The sequence below is a fragment of the Oculina patagonica genome, chromosome 13, assembly GCF_052425735.1.
Source record: "Oculina patagonica isolate OP01 chromosome 13, crgOcupat, whole genome shotgun sequence".
Taxonomy (NCBI): Eukaryota; Metazoa; Cnidaria; class Anthozoa; order Scleractinia; family Oculinidae; genus Oculina; species Oculina patagonica.
In genome coordinates this window covers 20,629,442-20,647,023 of record NC_135770.1, presented here as the reverse complement: position 1 = coordinate 20,647,023, position 17,582 = coordinate 20,629,442, and the positions used below count along the sequence as shown (strand labels likewise).

The 17,582-nt window shown below is 40.4% G+C and overlaps 1 protein-coding gene across 2 annotated transcripts; it reads left to right on the top strand.

Moving 5' to 3' along the window:
* Positions 1-4,785: 4,785 nt before the first annotated feature.
* LOC144634226 (uncharacterized) lies at positions 4,786-17,449 on the top strand. 2 transcript variants are annotated; one of them, XM_078493120.1, is made up of 3 exons: positions 4,786-4,818; positions 10,966-14,624; positions 15,347-17,449. In XM_078493120.1, the coding sequence occupies exons 2-3, from the start codon at positions 11,026-11,028 to the stop codon at positions 15,351-15,353; spliced, it is 3,606 nt and encodes a 1,201-aa protein (XP_078349246.1). In that variant the 5' UTR covers positions 4,786-4,818; positions 10,966-11,025; the 3' UTR covers positions 15,354-17,449. The 2 variants fall into 2 exon arrangements, with proteins under 2 accessions (XP_078349246.1, XP_078349247.1); XM_078493121.1 differs by lacking the exon at positions 4,786-4,818 and having other exon boundaries at positions 8,937-14,635.
* The last annotated feature ends 133 nt before the right edge of the window (positions 17,450-17,582 follow it).

The window sequence follows — 17,582 nt, the reverse complement described above, 5'->3', positions numbered from 1 at the left end:
ATGTTATGAAGCTACGCTAATTAAATTCTATTTACCTATTTCTTTTTTTCTTTTTCCTATGACACTGAACGTTTTTGCAAGTAGGTGTATATGAATATGTATGTAGTTGAAAAAAAATTATGTTGCTCCGAACACCTAGTTACTGACGAAACTCCAGTGAGTCAGGAACTTAACTTTACTATTAACAAAAGCTGTAAAATATACCCTGTTCAATATGTCTAGGGAAAAACCTCCAGACAATTGCCCCGTTTAGATACTAAATAGTAAAATTTTGTACACCCTGTTTAAGGAGAGAGGCCCTGAAAGCCATACCCTGGGGGACCAAGTAGGTTCCCCTCCCCCCCCCCTCCCATGTTCATGTTCAGAAATTACACCTTTCGTGACATAACCACCTCGTTACAATAATTTCAACTTCCTGTTTTTATTGCTACATCTCGTATGCAAATGCAGATCGATCTGCCCTAAAGCCCGTTATGCTAAACGGCCATTCCGCGGCCGCCCCTGCTATCATAAACTGTGCTTTCGTACGTTTTTGCAAAATCTTCTGCAGCTGTCTTCTGTTCTTGACATCGTGTGTGCTGCTTTTTTAGTCAAAGGTAAGTTAACCTATTATGTACGATAAGTTTGTATCAACTGTTTGTTCCTTGAATTGAATCGATCACTGTTCCTTCACATACAAAGGCAGCAAATACGATAAAGTTTCCTTCCAGCTGTTTTCGTTTCATCAGCGGGATTTGCGAAAAATCGAAATCTTGAGATGACAGTATTGTATATTTATAGAATTGCCACAACAAATGTAGCAAGCAATTAAATTCATGGTATCTTTGTTTTCTGATGATAATTTGAGCTTCCTGTATTGATCACTATGATATTTGCAAATACCATCTCGTGACAATTTTTCTTGATGTTTCAAAAGCGATATTTTAATATCGCTTTGAAACATCAAGAATGGTTGCCTAAAACTATTTATCTTGGCAGGCTCTTCATTTTGGCAGCAATTTGCTTCGAAGCGTACAAGTTCTGAAATAGCTGAACCTAAATGTTATGTCTCAGTGTCACACTGATTATACTGTTTTTTAGGCGTTAAATCGACTATCAAATTGGCGGTGCACTGAAAACCAAATATTTCATACATCATTTCTTGGATTGATGAATAGACGTTCCTAATTGTACTTTACGATGTATCTAGCTGTTACTCGTACCTAGTAGGAATCGGTAGACAGCAAGTCTTATTTTTTACATTGTGTCTAGATACCCGGCAGCCGGGAAGTGTTTTCAAAATACTACATACCCGGCAGTCTGAAATTATTCTAGAATTTCCACGGAAAAACCAATCCAATCCTCCTCAAAACTATAGATCTTTGCTTAGAAATGCCAAGCGATTTCAATTATAGTTTTGGCTTTGTGTTTGAGGAAATTTTCGAGCTTGGGCATACTACAAAATCTTGATTCTTCGACACTTAGAAAAAATTCGTACTCTGACTCCGGTGTCAACTCTTATAGAATAATTTCTACAAAAACTGAAGTTGAAACCTTGCGAGAGTATTCGATATTTGCTGAGAAATGCGAAGCGATTCTAAATAATGTTTTGCTTTTGTTGTGGACGAATTCTCTTGGCTTCGGCGTACTATAAAATCCTCGACTCACGGGCACGGTTGTTCAAAAGACTAGATACCCGGCAGTCAAAAATTCATGAATAATCAATACATTCAATATCCACAAAAATGATCATTGAAACCTAGCTCCCGAGAGTATTTCAGTATTTCAATTTTCGGTCGGAAATACCAAGCGAGTTTTTACAATGTCAGTTTGGTTTTGCACAAATTGTACGAATTTTATGTGACTCACGGGCACGATTTTTCAAAGACTACACACCCGGCAGTCAAAAATCAGATCAACAGAACCTCAACGCTATTAGGCACACGTTGCGAACTGATCTGAGAGTGGTCTCCTCACTGAGGGGACAAATCCCCTGAATTTGAAAAAATCTACTTGAGTGACTATATATAGAGGAACGCTTTGTATTTCTATTTAACCGAGAGCTTCGTCGCTTCCAACGCTAAGCCGTTTAGCCCACAGAAGAACTTCGTCGCTTCCAACGCTGAGTTCGTTTTGGCGCGAAAAGCAACACCACGTGCCACCTTTGTCACGCCACTAAAGTGTCACACCGGAAGTTACATCGGTGGCAGACTTTCGTCACCGAACGCTCAAGCGTTTTGTAGCTATTTTGTACTACTTTGCCGAGGCAATTGTTGAGGCCTTAAGTTGGAAAATCGCTTGGTATTTCTACACCGACATCTCAGCAGGTTCAAATGGAAATTTTGATGGAAAAACGGGAAGCTTTTTTGACTGCCGGGTATGTAGTCTTTGAAAAATCGTGCCCGTAAGTCACATAAAGTTCGTACAATTTGTGCAAAACCAAACTGACATTGTAAAAACTCGCTTGGTATTTCCGACCGAAAATTGAAATACTGAAATACTCTCGGGAGCTAGGTTTCAATGATCATTTTTGTGGATATTGAATGTATTGATTATTCATGAATTTTTGACTGCCGGGTATCTAGTCTTTTGAACAACCGTGCCCGTGAGTCGAGGATTTTATAGTACGCCGAAGCCAAGAGAATTCGTCCACAACAAAAGCAAAACATTATTTAGAATCGCTTCGCATTTCTCAGCAAATATCGAATACTCTCGCAAGGTTTCAACTTCAGTTTTTGTAGAAATTATTCTATAAGAGTTGACACCGGAGTCAGAGTACGAATTTTTTCTAAGTGTCGAAGAATCAAGATTTTGTAGTATGCCCAAGCTCGAAAATTTCCTCAAACACAAAGCCAAAACTATAATTGAAATCGCTTGGCATTTCTAAGCAAAGATCTATAGTTTTGAGGAGGATTGGATTGGTTTTTCCGTGGAAATTCTAGAATAATTTCAGACTGCCGGGTATGTAGTATTTTGAAAACACTTCCCGGCTGCCGGGTATCTAGACACAATGTATTTTTTAGCAAACATTTTATCGAAATTAGTGATCAGTCGCGTGAAATTGAACTTTGAAGATCGTGAAGTCGTGAAGAAGGTAAGCCATTTTAAACTTCTTCAGTTATGTTTCTTCAAACATCTCTTTATATACCTCAATGGTCTGGAATAAGACTATAGTCAAACTACGCGTGAATCTGTCGAATCTCAATCGGCCATCTTTATTCTCTCAGATCTATATCACACATTACGTCATGAGATGCTACAGTCACAATATTTGGGGGGCGGGGAGAGAGAGAGACCCTGGGAACGAGGTTGCAATATTTGTAGAACGACTATAAACAACATGTGACAGTTATTTATATTCTGTTTTCCATTTTTTGATTTTGAATGATGTTTTGTGCGCACATACTAACCTGAACTTTGAAGAGGGGCTCCCAGGACATTGGGGGGGAGGGGGGGGGGGTCATGTTCTCTTGTTACCAACAAATTTTTTCTTGTGTTCCCGTGTTCCCTAAACGTTTTCTTCGATTTTGGTGTTCCCTGCTCCGTAAAATATGCTTTCGCTCTCGTGTTCCCTGTTTAATTTCCCTTTTGTTCCCATGTTCTCAAAAAGGTAATAGCCATGTTCCGCTGTTCCCTGAAAACCCTGCGGGAGCCTCTTAAACCGATCGCGTGCCATGATCGCGTGACAGAAAAAGCCGAACATTGCCCGCGTAATTGTTGATTAGTCAGCGGTATATCATAACTTGTCGTGGTTTTGAACGGTCGTTTCGAACATGGCGGATGGTGGACAGGGATTGCTTCGAGCTAAATAGCACACCGGTTAGCTTAAATAACACTCCTTACAGTCTAGGTAACACTCTAGTTAACTTGAATAGCCTGTAGCAGTAAGTCAAATAAGTCACGATATATATAACATGGCTGCAACTCGACTCGGTCTCGGATTTGACTCGGAAAACTCAGATATAATTATACTAGTAATACGTGACTCGCAGGGCCTCGCGAAGCTCTGGGTTGGGGAGGCGGGGGGGGGGGGGTGGTGTTATAAATAAGGAGTGGATTATTTGAAGTTGAACATTGTACATATTCAATTTTCCACAGTAGGCAGGAAGATATATTTGTTAAAAATTAGTAACGGGCATGGCCGCGACACCCTCGTTCCCAGGGTCTACTCCGCTTTGAAGATGGCGGCTCTTTCAGGTTCGTAAAGAGGTATAAAGCGTTGGGAAGCGCAGGCTATTTTCAAAATCATCGACAAATTATTGGATAGTCGCATTTTGGACATTTATTTGAGGGCATTAAAAAAAAAAGAAGAACGAACGGCAGGAGGATTCTAACCCTCCGTCCGGGCGCCCCTGATGGCGATGAAAGGTTTATAGCCTGAATACCTTTTTCAGGGAGTATTATGTGGAAATCAGTGTTATTTTAATCCGAAAAGAAAAACGATAAAAATGAAAGGCTCAGGATTCGAACCCACAAAAAAAAATAAGGAAAAAAAAAAAAAAAAAAAAAAACCCTAGCCGGATTCGAACCCGCGCCCTCAGTCCCGAAGATCTGATTTCAAGTTCGACGCCTTACCATTATGCCACCAGCGCGCGGCGGCCGTGTGACGTCATTTCCGCCACACACCAAGCTCACAAATAAATAAATATATATATATGACCGTAAACTCCACACGAGATTTCATCCCGCCTGAGCCCTTTGAGGGACAAAATTATACACCCCGCTACGCTCGGCCTTCGGCCTCGCTTCGCGAGGAATAAGGCTAGCGTCGCTGAATACTGTTTTGTTTTGTTTTGTTAACAGGCCACAGCCAACAAACAGATTCAAGGAACGTCATTTGTAAGTAATTGCGACATATATTAAACTGGATGCTGTAGACAGTGTAGATTAGGAAAATAATTTCTTTCAAATGTGGTGACTCAGGTTTCGAGTGACACCTTTTAAAGATCAACATTTCTCCTTGTTATTTTAGAAAACATTTATCAGTTTGATTTGAGGCAATTTTATTTTAATTTGCCGTTATTTTAAAGGACTGAACTGCATGGTTTCGAAGCTAAGAACGTCTTCTAAATTTAAATTGTCTGGTTAAAATGAAACCTTAGGCCAAAAGTCAATAATATTCTTTATTTATTTTAGTTAGCGTGTTTGTTTAAAATATGCGGAATTTAATAACACAATTTCACCGCTTTTATTGGCTAGAAGAAATGCTAGCAAAATTTTAAATAAATGAATAAATGTGTTTTTCACAATGAAAAGCTCTTTACTCTGGTGGTTAGTATTTTATTGCTTCGTGTATTATATTTTATGGATCTGGAGTCGGTCATTTTCTTAGAAATGTCGACCAAAATTCCCGGAAAATCGGTTGGCCGCGCACTAGGCTTGTATTGTGTATTGGCTCGTATATCTTTATACACAAGTGGGTTGTTCATTCTTTCTGAGGATCGTAATTTTCTAAGCCTTTTCAATGAGATATGAATCTATGAATATATGAAGGCTCCGGAGATATTTAAAAACAGAGAGTTGACGAAATTTTTTCCGCAGAAATTCTTTTGTAAACAAATCCATGCTCTTTAAATTTACTAGCGGAACACACTCTTCGCGTAATTTGGTACACGAGCATGAGGGGTGAATCTAAAAGATTGCCGGATTTGTTTCAATGTGTCTGGATCTAACACACTCGGTGAGCTTTCCGCCTAATTATGTCAATTATCATAAACTTAAGAATCATTAGAAAATATAGCCATTTGAAAAACGTCCGGCAATCCTCGAACCGATCAAGGCTTAAACACTCGTCTTGATTGTATTTAACAATTAGATAGGCTCGATTTCCGCCGTATTCTCGGGTCCGGTCTGGAAATCGAGCCTAACAATTAGGGCCTGTTTACAAGCAGGCGGGTAACCCTAGCACATAGGGTTACCCTAGCACCTGGGGTTACCCTAGCGCTCCCACATTTCTTCTTTTTTTCATCGACGTGTTTACAAGGCGCTAGGGTTACCCTAGCTGCCTTGTAAACGCTCTGCTAGGGATAACTCGCCTACCCGGGACAACTTTATTTTGGCTCCAAAAAGCTAAATATGTTTAAAAATACCGACAAAAACAGCGAATTGTGACCAAGAAACATCGTGTTTGTTCACAATTTGTCGTATTTTTGCACTGGAACGGAATTATTTTCGAATAACAGTTGCTAACGACAAAATGTTACAAGGTTAACTGAAGCGTAACCGGTGTAAGTTTACCCGGGTAAGTAGGGTTACCCTACCTGCGAATTTTCCTTGTAAAGCCGGGCTATCTTCTAACCGTCTTGCTAGGGTAACCCTAGCACCTAGGGTTACCCTACCTGCTTGAAAACAGGCCCTTAGACTACGAGCCCGAGTTTTTCTTTAAGCAATAGTCAACGAGGTACTGCTGAGTTGACTGTCGCTCATAAATAACGAGGGCGCGTTCTTATAGTTTTTGTGCACTTTTAACCAGAATTTACACTCCTTCTTATAAAAGCGTGAACACTAAAAAATATGTCTGGAATGTTTGTGTTTGGCCAATCACCAGCGAGAACTTCAGACCGCAGAAACCACAAACAATAAATGGGTTTCCATCGGTCACGGAGCAACTCAAGTTCATATTTTGTTTCAGGATACACGCTCTGTCTTTTTCAGGAATTTAAAGAACTGCTATTCTTTCGTATCGAGGGCCACATCCAGGAGATGGTTTCAGGGATTTTTGAAAGAAAAAAGAGGACAGTTTCTCTAGCGACGTTATACGACATGGTTCAGCGCATGCAGTTTGTTGTAGACACGTCTAGACATAAGATGTAAACACGATAAACCGAATATAAAATACAAAATTGTGGAGCTTTCGTTACTGATTGTAAATCTTTTCGGTAGAACAAGGGATTCGATTTATTTTGGCAAACGATTTCAACCCTTAGGCAATCAGAGGTTCCGTGATCGTAAGACTGCAAACTGCAAAGGCTCCAGACGAAAATTATTCGAAATGTTGGCGTGATTGGTGCAAAGTAAACACCCCAATCGCTCAATCGTTTGATTTTCGCTTTTCCTTCCCGCTATCGTTTCGCTGTTATCGAAGAAACGAACCTTCCTTCTATCAGTGTATCAAATACGAATTGCAGATACTAATTCGTTACAATTTTTGAAAATTGGCGGCAACTGGGGCAAATCGTAGCGTCGGGCGCATCGGTTTTTCATTTTTTTTTTTATAAAAAAATCACTCAAACATATTCTTCAGTAGGGCAGTGAATGTTCTCAAAAAGGAAGGAATTGCAGTTAGTGTTTACTTGTAAATTGGAGCGAAACGAGAACCGAATATTGTTCCGTGACCGATGGAAACCCATTCGTTGTTTGTGGTTTCTGCGGTCTGAAGTTCTCGCATGTGATTGGTTAAAACACAAAGAACATTCCAGACATATTTTAAGTGTTCACGCTTTAATAAGAAGCAGTGTAAGAATGATTCTCTTTTTAAATTGTAAAGACGAACGGCGCACGATCGTGTTCCATCAGCGAATCGAAAACAATAGGAGAGCCAATCAGAGGCACGAATTTCAAATAGAACACGTGGACTGAGTTACTACCAACTAAACGAGCGGTCCGTACGGACAGTGTAGTGTTTGATACAAATGTGCTACTCAGGAAAATATTAATACTCACCCCCCCCCCCCCCCCTTCACCCCAACATCCAACATCTCTGGAAATTTCGGTTTATCTTCATACTTTATTTTAAAAGTTTAATTGTGAGACCCCCTCCCCCCTCTCCCATCAGAATTTCCAATGAACCCTTGTGGGGTGGGTACAAAGATTTTCTGGAATCACAATAAAATATTGTTAGCAAGCACGTAAGAAAAAAATCATGGGTTGCACAGGAATGTTAGAAGTTGTATTGTCAGTGTTCAACATAAAATGCGAACAGTTAAATACTCGTGATAATCAATCACGATCTCGCGAGGTTAGCAATGAATCGCTTCCTACCACTCGAGCTACGTAGACTCTACAAACTCCAAAATGGCCGATGAAGGGACAAATGCATCACGTGATAAATGACGCTCGCAGCAATGTATGCCCGTGAGAAATCAAGTTTTCTGTTCAAAATCAAAATTCCACGAGGACAACGGAATTCTGCTCAAGTCTGCTCATCTTACGTTGCTGTAAAGGGTGAGGAACTGGAAATTCGAATTTTTCCTATGCTAAATTTTCATTCATGGAAGGAAAGACTCGAGAAAACATGAGAAAATGATCAACTCGTGACGGGATGTTGTTTTTATTATTAAGAATGCGTCACGCAGGCTATTAAATTACTCAGTGGTTGTGAATTTAGAAACATTCGCTTTTGTGTTTGACAAATAAACTTTACTCGCTACTTTTGATTTGACTCTTACTGTTTTAAACATTCAATTCTTAGTTTTAGTCAAGTGCTTGCTGTGTTAACGGGAATTTTTTTCGTGGCGAAAGACAAGAAAGTCTTCCAAAACACACTTTGCTTAAATGCAAAGATTTGAATCTTGTATAATTAATTGCGTGCGACCTTTGAAAGCCCCAAAATAAATATTGTTTAAGAACAAAACAACCGCCATGCAAAGCCCTTTGTAAGTTTAGCACGCACAGTGGAAACCGCTGCTCTCAGTACTTTAATTAAACGCTACCAAAATCGCTGTCTTTAAAATTTGGATCACCAATTGCAGGATTTATTTTTATCATCAGTACACTTCAATGCAATGCACACATGCCGACAAATAGTGGCAGCTTGCCGAACATGATATTTAACATCACGCGAAAAACTTTACAGCTAAACGGTCAAATCTATTGTCTCACGGTCTGAAAATATAAGCCCCCGTCACACAGTCTAAACGGCCGGTTTAGGACTATATTGAGGATATTGCGACAAGTCCTGCTGCAAGGCAGGCGAGAAAACTCAAGCTAATAGTCCTTGTGACAAAACATTCCGCTCTCAGACGAAGGACATACTTGACATTTCTCCATGTTCAATTTGCGTGACCGATTGTTGATGTTTTAGGAAAAGAGCATGCTGCTTTTAAATTACTCGTGGTACATTAAAAAACTTTCGCTTTCATGTTTGACAAATAAACTTTACTTGCAACTCGAAGTTTTTGACATGTATTTGCAGTTTATTTTGCGGCGAAAGACAAGAAATTCTTGCAATTCATACTGGGAAACGCGAGGATTTGCATCTTGCATATAATTACATATACGATCTTTTGAAAGCCGATCTTTCGAAATGAATGGCACGCTTGTTCTACTTCAGTGCGCATTAGTCCACACCTAGCGTTATCCCGGTAGCACTTTTACCTCACCCACAACCACCGCATAAGTGTAGTTAAAACACTACACTAAAAATCGTCAGCATCGGACTACAAACAAACCTGTCGACAACCACACTATTTTAAGAGTCTTCGAACGTTTTTCAAAAATTACACAAGTCTTGCAGCCAATAACATCACGGCAAAACTGACCAATCACCTTTAACGAACCTGCCTTATAACACCATCGACTGACAACAACTTTCCACTTAACTCTGAAGATGACTTCCGCTCAGGTTGTCGAAACATCAGTCATCAACAACAGTTCTTTTCAGAACTATTATCACCCAGACGATCACACTATTTTCCCAGGTTCAAATCATTAACTATGTGACTAGATCTGGTATTGCAACGTACTTATGGGAAAGCGAGTAATGTCCAGGATTGAACGCAGTGACGAAAATTACAAATTTTTGTATTCTTACAAAGATGACGAAAAATCGCTGTCTCGACGAAAATGACGAAAAATCGCAAAGGGTTGACGAAAATGACGAAATTAATTCGCGAGCTAAGAGGAAGGGGGCAACGAAAACGACGAATTTGACGAAAATGACGAAAAATCGCTGTCTCGACGAAAATGATGAAAAGTCGCAGAGGGTCGACGAAATTTATTCGCGAGCTGAGAGGAAGGGGGTAACGAAAATGACGAAAAAGCGCTGTCTCGGCGAAAATGACGAAGAATCACAAAGGGTCGACGAAAATGACGAAATTTATTCGCGAGCTGAAAGGAAGGGGGCAACGAAAACGACTAATTTGACGAAAATGACGAAAAATCGCTGTCTCGACGAAAATGACGAAAAATTGCAAAGGGTCGACGAAAATGACAAATTTTATTTGCGAGCTGAAAGGAAGGGGGCAACGAAAACGACGAATTTGATGAAAAGGACAAAAAATCGCTATCTCAACGAAAATGACGAAATTTATTCGCGAGCTGAAAGGAAGGGGGCAACGAAAACGACGAATTTGACGAAAATGACGAAAAATCGCTGTCTCAACGAAAATGACGAAATTTATTCGCGAGCTGAAAGGAAGGGGGCGTAAACATGACAAAAAACTGTCCAGTTAACGAAAAACCGCAAATTTTGCTTCTAGCTAACGAAAAACCGTTTCGTTTACTAAACAGCAAGAAAACGTCAAAGTAACAAAAAAACGCAACTTTTGCTTCTGTCTTCTGGACCGAAAAATCGTTGCTTTTGCAGAATTTCGTCAAACACTAAATTTTGTAAGTGCGTTCAATCCTGGACATAAGTGGAGTAAGCACAAATCTACTCATGGGCATGTGGAAAGTGATAAATTCATCGAGTCTTCCATTGCACGGACAACTATTGTTGGTGAGCTGGGCCATTTACTAGGTTCATATTTGACACACGTCCTACAACATTTGACACACGTCCTACAACAACGTCCTACAACTGCAAGCTCAGCAATGTCAAAATCGAACATGTGTAATAAACAAAGATGGTGAATTGAAGCTCGGTAAATAAGTGATTAAGATGAAATGTTGCGCGAGCGTGGGACAAAGAAAAAATCTGAGTACCCGATAGGATTTGGGAATCACTTACTTACCAATCGAGAGCTTCAGTTCCTGCCGGGGAGATGACAAAATATCTAAAACTTAAATGATTTGATCAACCTGATACATTATCATTTTATACTTCAGATAAAATAGATGTAATCTAGACGGGTGGCAAGCAAGTTCGCCACATTACATATATACACTATGATAAAGAACCAGATAGAGGACTTTAAACAACAACTTAGCGTTGTCAAGGAATCGGGAAACAGGTCTGGAGAGGGACGTTCTTATAGCCATCTTGGCAGTGCGTACCAAGACTTTGGTGACTTTCAACAAGCCATCGAGTGTCACAACCAACATGCTTTCATTGCCAAAGAACTGGGGGATAAGGCTGGAGAAGGAAGTGCTTATGACAAACTCGGCAAAGCTTACGAGAGTCTGGGCGATTTTAAAAGAGCCATTGAGTACCACAATCAATATCTCAGCATTGCCAAAGAACTGGGGGACATGACAACATTAGAAGCTGCTTATGGCAGTCTTGGAAATGCTTATCGCCGCCTAGGCGATTTTAAACAAGCAATTGAGTGCCTCAACCAACGTCTTAACATTGCCAAAAAATTGGGGCAGAAAGAGAACGAGGCACGTGCTTTTGCAAATCTTGGCAACGCTTATCAGAGTCAAGGAGATTTTAAAAAAGCAATTGAGTGCCACAATCAACGTCTACGCATTGCCAAAGAACTGGGGCAGAGAGATGGAGAAGAACGGGCTTATGGAAATCTTGGCATTGGTTACCAGAGTCTGGGTGATTTTAAACAAGCCATTGAGTACCACAACCAATGTCTAGCCATTGCCAAAGAACTGGGGGACAGGATTGGAGAAGGATATGCCTATGGCAACCTAGGCAGTGCTTTCGATAGTCTGGGTGATTCTAGACAAGCCATTGAGTACTTCAACCAACATCTCAGAATCGCCAAAGAACTGGGGGATAGGGCTGTAGAAGGAGTAAGTTATGGAAATCTTGGCAATGCTTACCAGAGTCTGGGTGATTTTAAACGAGCCATCGACTACCACAAGCAAGATCTTAGCATTGCCAAAGAACTGGCGCAGAGAGATGATGAAGGTCGTGCTTGTGGAAATCTCGGCAATGCTTACCAGGCTCTGGGTGATTTTAAACAAGCGATTGAGTACCACAACCAAAGTCTTAACATTGCCAATGAGCTTAAAGACCGGGTTGGACAAGGAACTGCCTTTTGTAATCTTGGCAATGCTTATCAGAGTCTGGGTGGTTTTAAGCAAGCCGTTGAGTACCACTTCCAAGATCTAAGCATTTGCAAAGATCTGGGGGACAGGGCTGGAGAGGGAGCTGCCTATGGCAATCTTGGCACTGATTACCGTCGTCTGGGGGATTTTCAACAAGCCATTGAGTATCTCAACTTAAGTCTTACGATTTCTAAAGAACTAGGGCAGAGAGATCACGAAGGACGCGCTTATGGTAATTTAGGCAATGTTTATGATAGTCTGGGTGATTTTAAACAGGCCATTAAGTACCACATTCAAGATCTTAGCATTGCCAAAGAACTAGGAGACAGGGCTGGAGAAGGAGCTGCCTATGGCAATCTTGGCAACGCGTACCAGAGCCTCGGTGATTTTAAGAAAGCCATTGAGTACCACAATAAACGTCTGAACACTGCAAAAGAACTGGGTCAGAGAGCTGGAGTAGCGGCTGCCTACGGCAATCTTGGCAATGCTTACCGTCGTCTTGGTGATTTTAAACAAGCCATTGATTTCCACAACCAATGTCTTTGCATTACGAAAGAACTTGGGCAAAAAGATGGCGAAGGAAAAGCCTATGGCAATCTTGGCAATTGCTATGATAGTCTGGGTGACTTTAAACAAGCCATTGAGTACCATATTCAACGTTTAAGCATTGCCAAAGAACTAGGAGACCGACCTGGAGAAGCAGCGGCTTTTGGGAATCTTGGCAATGCTTACCAGAGTCTAGGCGACTTTCAACAAGCTATTGGCTACCACAACCAACATCTTCGCATTGTCAATGAACTGGGGGATAGGGAAGGAGAAGGAGGTGCTTATGGTAATATTGGCAATGCTTACCAGAGTCTGGGAGATTTGCAACAAGCCATTAAGTTCCACAACCACGATCTCAGCATCGCCAAAGAACTAGAACTGAGAGATGGAGAAGGACGTTCTTACTGCAATCTTGGCAATGCTTACCGTCGCTTGGGTGATTTTAAACAAGCCGTAGAGCACCACAACCAATATCTTACCATTGTCAAGGAACTGGGGGACAAGACCGGAGAAGGAGCTGCATATTACTCTCTGGGATGTGACTGTGACCTCTCTGGCTCTTTACGCGAAGCCCTTGGTCATTATCGATCCAGCGTGAAAACTTACAACGATGTTCGTGCACTTCTTCAGTCCGAAGATGTGTGGAAAATAACCTTTCGTGATGCTTGTAAATATGCTTACACTGCCCTTTGGAGAACTCTAGTAAGGCTTCAAAAGACTGACGAGGCGTTGTGTGTCGCTGAGCAAGGACGAGCACAGGCCTTAATGGATCTCATGAAATTAAAATATGACTCTGAACTTCCAGCTTCTTCGCCATTAGAACCTAATGAAACGATCTCAAGCATATTGAGCGATACATTGCCACAAACAGTTTTTGTGGCACTTGAAAGTACCAACATCCATTTGTGGGTAGTCTGCAGAGGAGGAAGTGTTCAATTCAGACAAAAAGAAGTCGCAGAAGACGATGCTGCTACCTTCTTGGCGTGTGTAAGGAACAATGTTTTCGAAGAACATCACATTACTGCAAGAGTTACTTGTGAAAATCGTTCACTTGATGCGCTAGAAAACAAATTGCTACCCTGTGAAGAATTTGTTCAGGAAAAGGTTCAGACATTAGAATGCAAAAACAATTCCTTGCGCCTTTTCCATGATTGCATTATTGGCCCTATTGCTGACTTGCTTGACGGTGACGAGTTAATCATTGTCCCAGATGGTCCATTATGCCTGGCTCCGTATGCTGCATTTTTAGATGATAAATCAAAGTATTTAAGTGAATCACTCAGGATACGCATTCTTCCCTCATTGACGAGTCTAAAAGTGATGGCAGATGCTGCTCCGAACTACCACATAACGAGTGGAGTGCTGCTTGTGGGAGATCCATGTGTGGAGGAAGTTAGAAACGAGCTGGGCGAGCCCATCCTATCACCATTGCCATACGCCAGAGAGGAAGTAGAGACGATAGGACACATGCTCGATGTCAAACCTTTAACTGGAAAAAAAGCAACAAAAGAAGAGGTGCTGAGACAAATCGGTTCAGTTGCCTTGGTACACATTGCAGCACATGGCAATATGGAAAGTGGTGAAATTGCTTTGGCTCCCAACCCCGCCAGGGCATCCAGGATTCCTGAAGAGAAAGATTTCATTTTGAAAATGGCAGATGTGCAGGCAGTGAGGCTGCGTGCAAGGCTTGTTGTGCTTAGTTGCTGTCACAGTGCTCAAGGGAAGATCGCGGCCGAGGGTGTGGTCGGCATTGGACGGGCTTTCTTGGGTGCTGGTGCACGTTCTGTTCTGGTGTCACTCTGGGCGATTGATGACGAGGCCACTATGGAATTTATGAAAAGTTTCTACCAACATCTGCGTCGTGGATGTAGTGCCAGTGTGGCTCTTAATCAGGCCATGAAGTGTCTTCGAGAGTCGGAGAGGTTTGGTGCCGTAAAGTACTGGGCTCCGTTTGTACTCATCGGTGATGACGTCACGATAGACTTTGAGGAAAACCGGTAAAAGCATTGTTCTGAACTTTACAGCAAATAGGGTCCTGAAGGGGGAGGGGTGTTTAAGTATAATTTTCTAGCCCAATATTGCCAAAATCCTATTTCCTAGCCTATTGTTTTCCCAAATTTTCAAAATCCCAGTCTCAGTCCCATTATGGTTTTGTTTGTGATTTCCAGTCCTAATGCCCCAAATTTCGTTTTCCCAGTGAAAATTTGCCCAAATTGCAGTCCCCATTCTACCCCTTCACGCCTCCCAACAAAGAGCCTGAACGTGTGTTAAAACGCATGCTAATTCTTTCGTGCAGATTTGAGCTAATCACAAGTCAACTGGACGGTGTCCTCGACTTTTAATTGAATAGTGTTGATTTGTTTGGTTATCAATGTTCAGAAAGCTTTATCGTGCTTTACTTCAAGATGCACTAAAAAGTATCTTTAAACATCTGCGTAACAAGATAGTAAATTAAAGTAGCTTGTTACATGTTAATTTGAGGAAAGATTGAAAGTGGCTTTTACAGTTATCTGCACCTAAACAATTGCTCCAAAAAGTGTATAGCTTTTTATCTTTTTTTTCCAACGTTTTTATACCTGAAATCCATTACCTATGGGGTTCCAAAATAAATTCGGCACAAAATGAGTGTAAGGGGGAGGAGGGGGGGGGCACACTTGTTACCTTTGTTGCTTTACATTTTGTATCTTCTGTACATCTGATTGATTGTTTTCTGTTGCAGAAGCTGAAAGCCAAGTACACGGAATATTTTTCAGAAGAGGAAGTTCAAATATCTTTTTTTATATATCATTGTAGCTAGTTTTTTTGTTTTGTTTCCCAAAACATGTGATACCTAGATAAATATTTCAGGTTAGATAATATTTAGCCGAAGGCAAAGCACGAGAAAATAAACTAAAGATTCAAAGCGTATATTAACAAGAAAATATATTACATTAAGTGCAGCAGTTTGTTCACAAGTTTAAAAAGCCCCTTCCACTCATTTTTTTCTGTTTGAGTGAAGAATTTTGAATAATTTATTTAGACGTGAGTTATCAGGTATTTCATGCTTAACTTTCTTGTGGACCTAAGCTAAGTGAAAAAATCAACTACTTCAGCTGAAGTCATTAAAAAAAAATAGTTAGTTACACATTTGGTTTTGCTCAGTTCATTTCTTTATATATTTTGAAATTATTATGCAGTTGTTTGTTTGTACGTAGGTTAGTAGGAGGTTTTGCAGCGGATGGGTAAAAACAGTTAATAACAGTTTTGTCTTAACGATTTTCCACTGCAGAGCTAATTGATTAAGTTTTGGTGGTTTTGTTTTAATAACTAGTGAGAAGGAGAAACAATACAAGTAAAGCCGTAACGACGGTTCAAGTAGATATAAGAGACCACTCATTATTTATGCCAGAGGGGTGGGCTGGCAAGAATAAGGGATGGGTCACGATTAATCCAGTACATTAAGATGGGGGGTCATCAGGAAATCTGCGTACAAAGAGGGGGCTATCTGTTTCTAATGATATTTGATTCTTGATAAGATTGTTGATTTTTATTTTTATTTTTGAAAAATGCTTTTATTGTTGTTCTCTGATATTATAAATGGAAATGTTGAGAGTCGGAAACATAATAGCTCATACATCACAGTTTAAAACCAATGATGTCTCAATATTACCTCCAGATCGAGTTTTACCGAGTGGTACCAGATTTTCCTTAGCATTTACCAATCACTTGCAAAATCAGTGAGAACAAACATAAAAATACAATACAAAATACAAGCTTTCAAGTGTCCGTATTAACGTTTCTTCATCTTGAGAATTTTTTTTTTGCTTATGGGGTGGGGGAGGAGGGAGGCTACCTATTTTTCACATTGCATGTTGAAGGTTCATGACTTTTCTTCTTTTCGTTGGAGGTGGGTCAACATCTTTTGTTTTGCTTTTCGATAGATCTTGCCTGCCCGCCCCCTGACATAAATAATGAATGGTCCCTAATATGCAAGTTTAAGATTACCCTGACAACTAACTGACGCTTTGTAGAATTAATTTGCTTTTGATATCTACACAAAAAGAAAGTTCTAGAATTTTTTTCTAGGTTTTGATCCTGAAGATATTGTAGACGATTTACAAATGTACTTACCGTTGCTTGGCTTAAAAGTTAACGTTCTGTGAAATGAAAGCCAGTGTATTCGTCTGTCGAAGTGTTTGATTTGGAGATGATATCATCACATACACCGTCCAGTAAAAAGTTTACACCCAACTTCTGACGGTGGAACTAAGGACGCTTGTATGACGTCATAGAGATGATAGAATATGAGCGTCGCACATAAAAACTGCCTGACAAGAGCCACAGTACAGACCCGCAACTTTGAAGACAAAAGGAGACTGAATACTGAAATTAATGGTTTCAACATAGCATCGATACTAGGAATTGTGACTGAGATAAACTTAGACTCTTGCGTGACTGCATGTTCCATTGAGACTGTCATGGGAAAAGCAGCATTCAATTATTCTAGTACTAGTGTTTTAATGTAATTTACTATCATGTGCATCCTTTTTCTAGGTATTGTAAAAAGTAAGAATTAGTAGTCTTTTCCAGATTCGATCCAGGTTCTCAGAATCTTTGAAAACTCAGGACGGTGGCCTATTATACTGATCATACTGATCATAGTATTGAAAATCATGTTTTGGTAAAAAACGTTAACGGGCTTTCCCAACAAATAACTATTGCTGAGGTAAGGTAGCTAATGTCGTAACTTTGTCGATAAAGGTGAACAGAGGCCACCCAAAACTTAGTCGCAATTTTTAACATGTGTAGGGGGAAATTAAACACTATCCTAAAGTGGTTGTAATTGCGCATATATTCTTGAAGTAGTTCACGTATTCGGAACGTTTCTTTCCAAGTTATCGATTTTTTATGTGTGTATGTTTGTGACAATGATTCGTCTCGTGGCATTGATCAGGATGTGGTTCTCCCGGGAGGGG

Excerpts from the sequence above, each read along its gene's own strand:
- LOC144634226 (XM_078493120.1), top strand. The coding sequence starts at position 11,026 with ATGATAAAGAACCAGATAGAGGACTTTAAACAACAACTTAGCGTTGTC.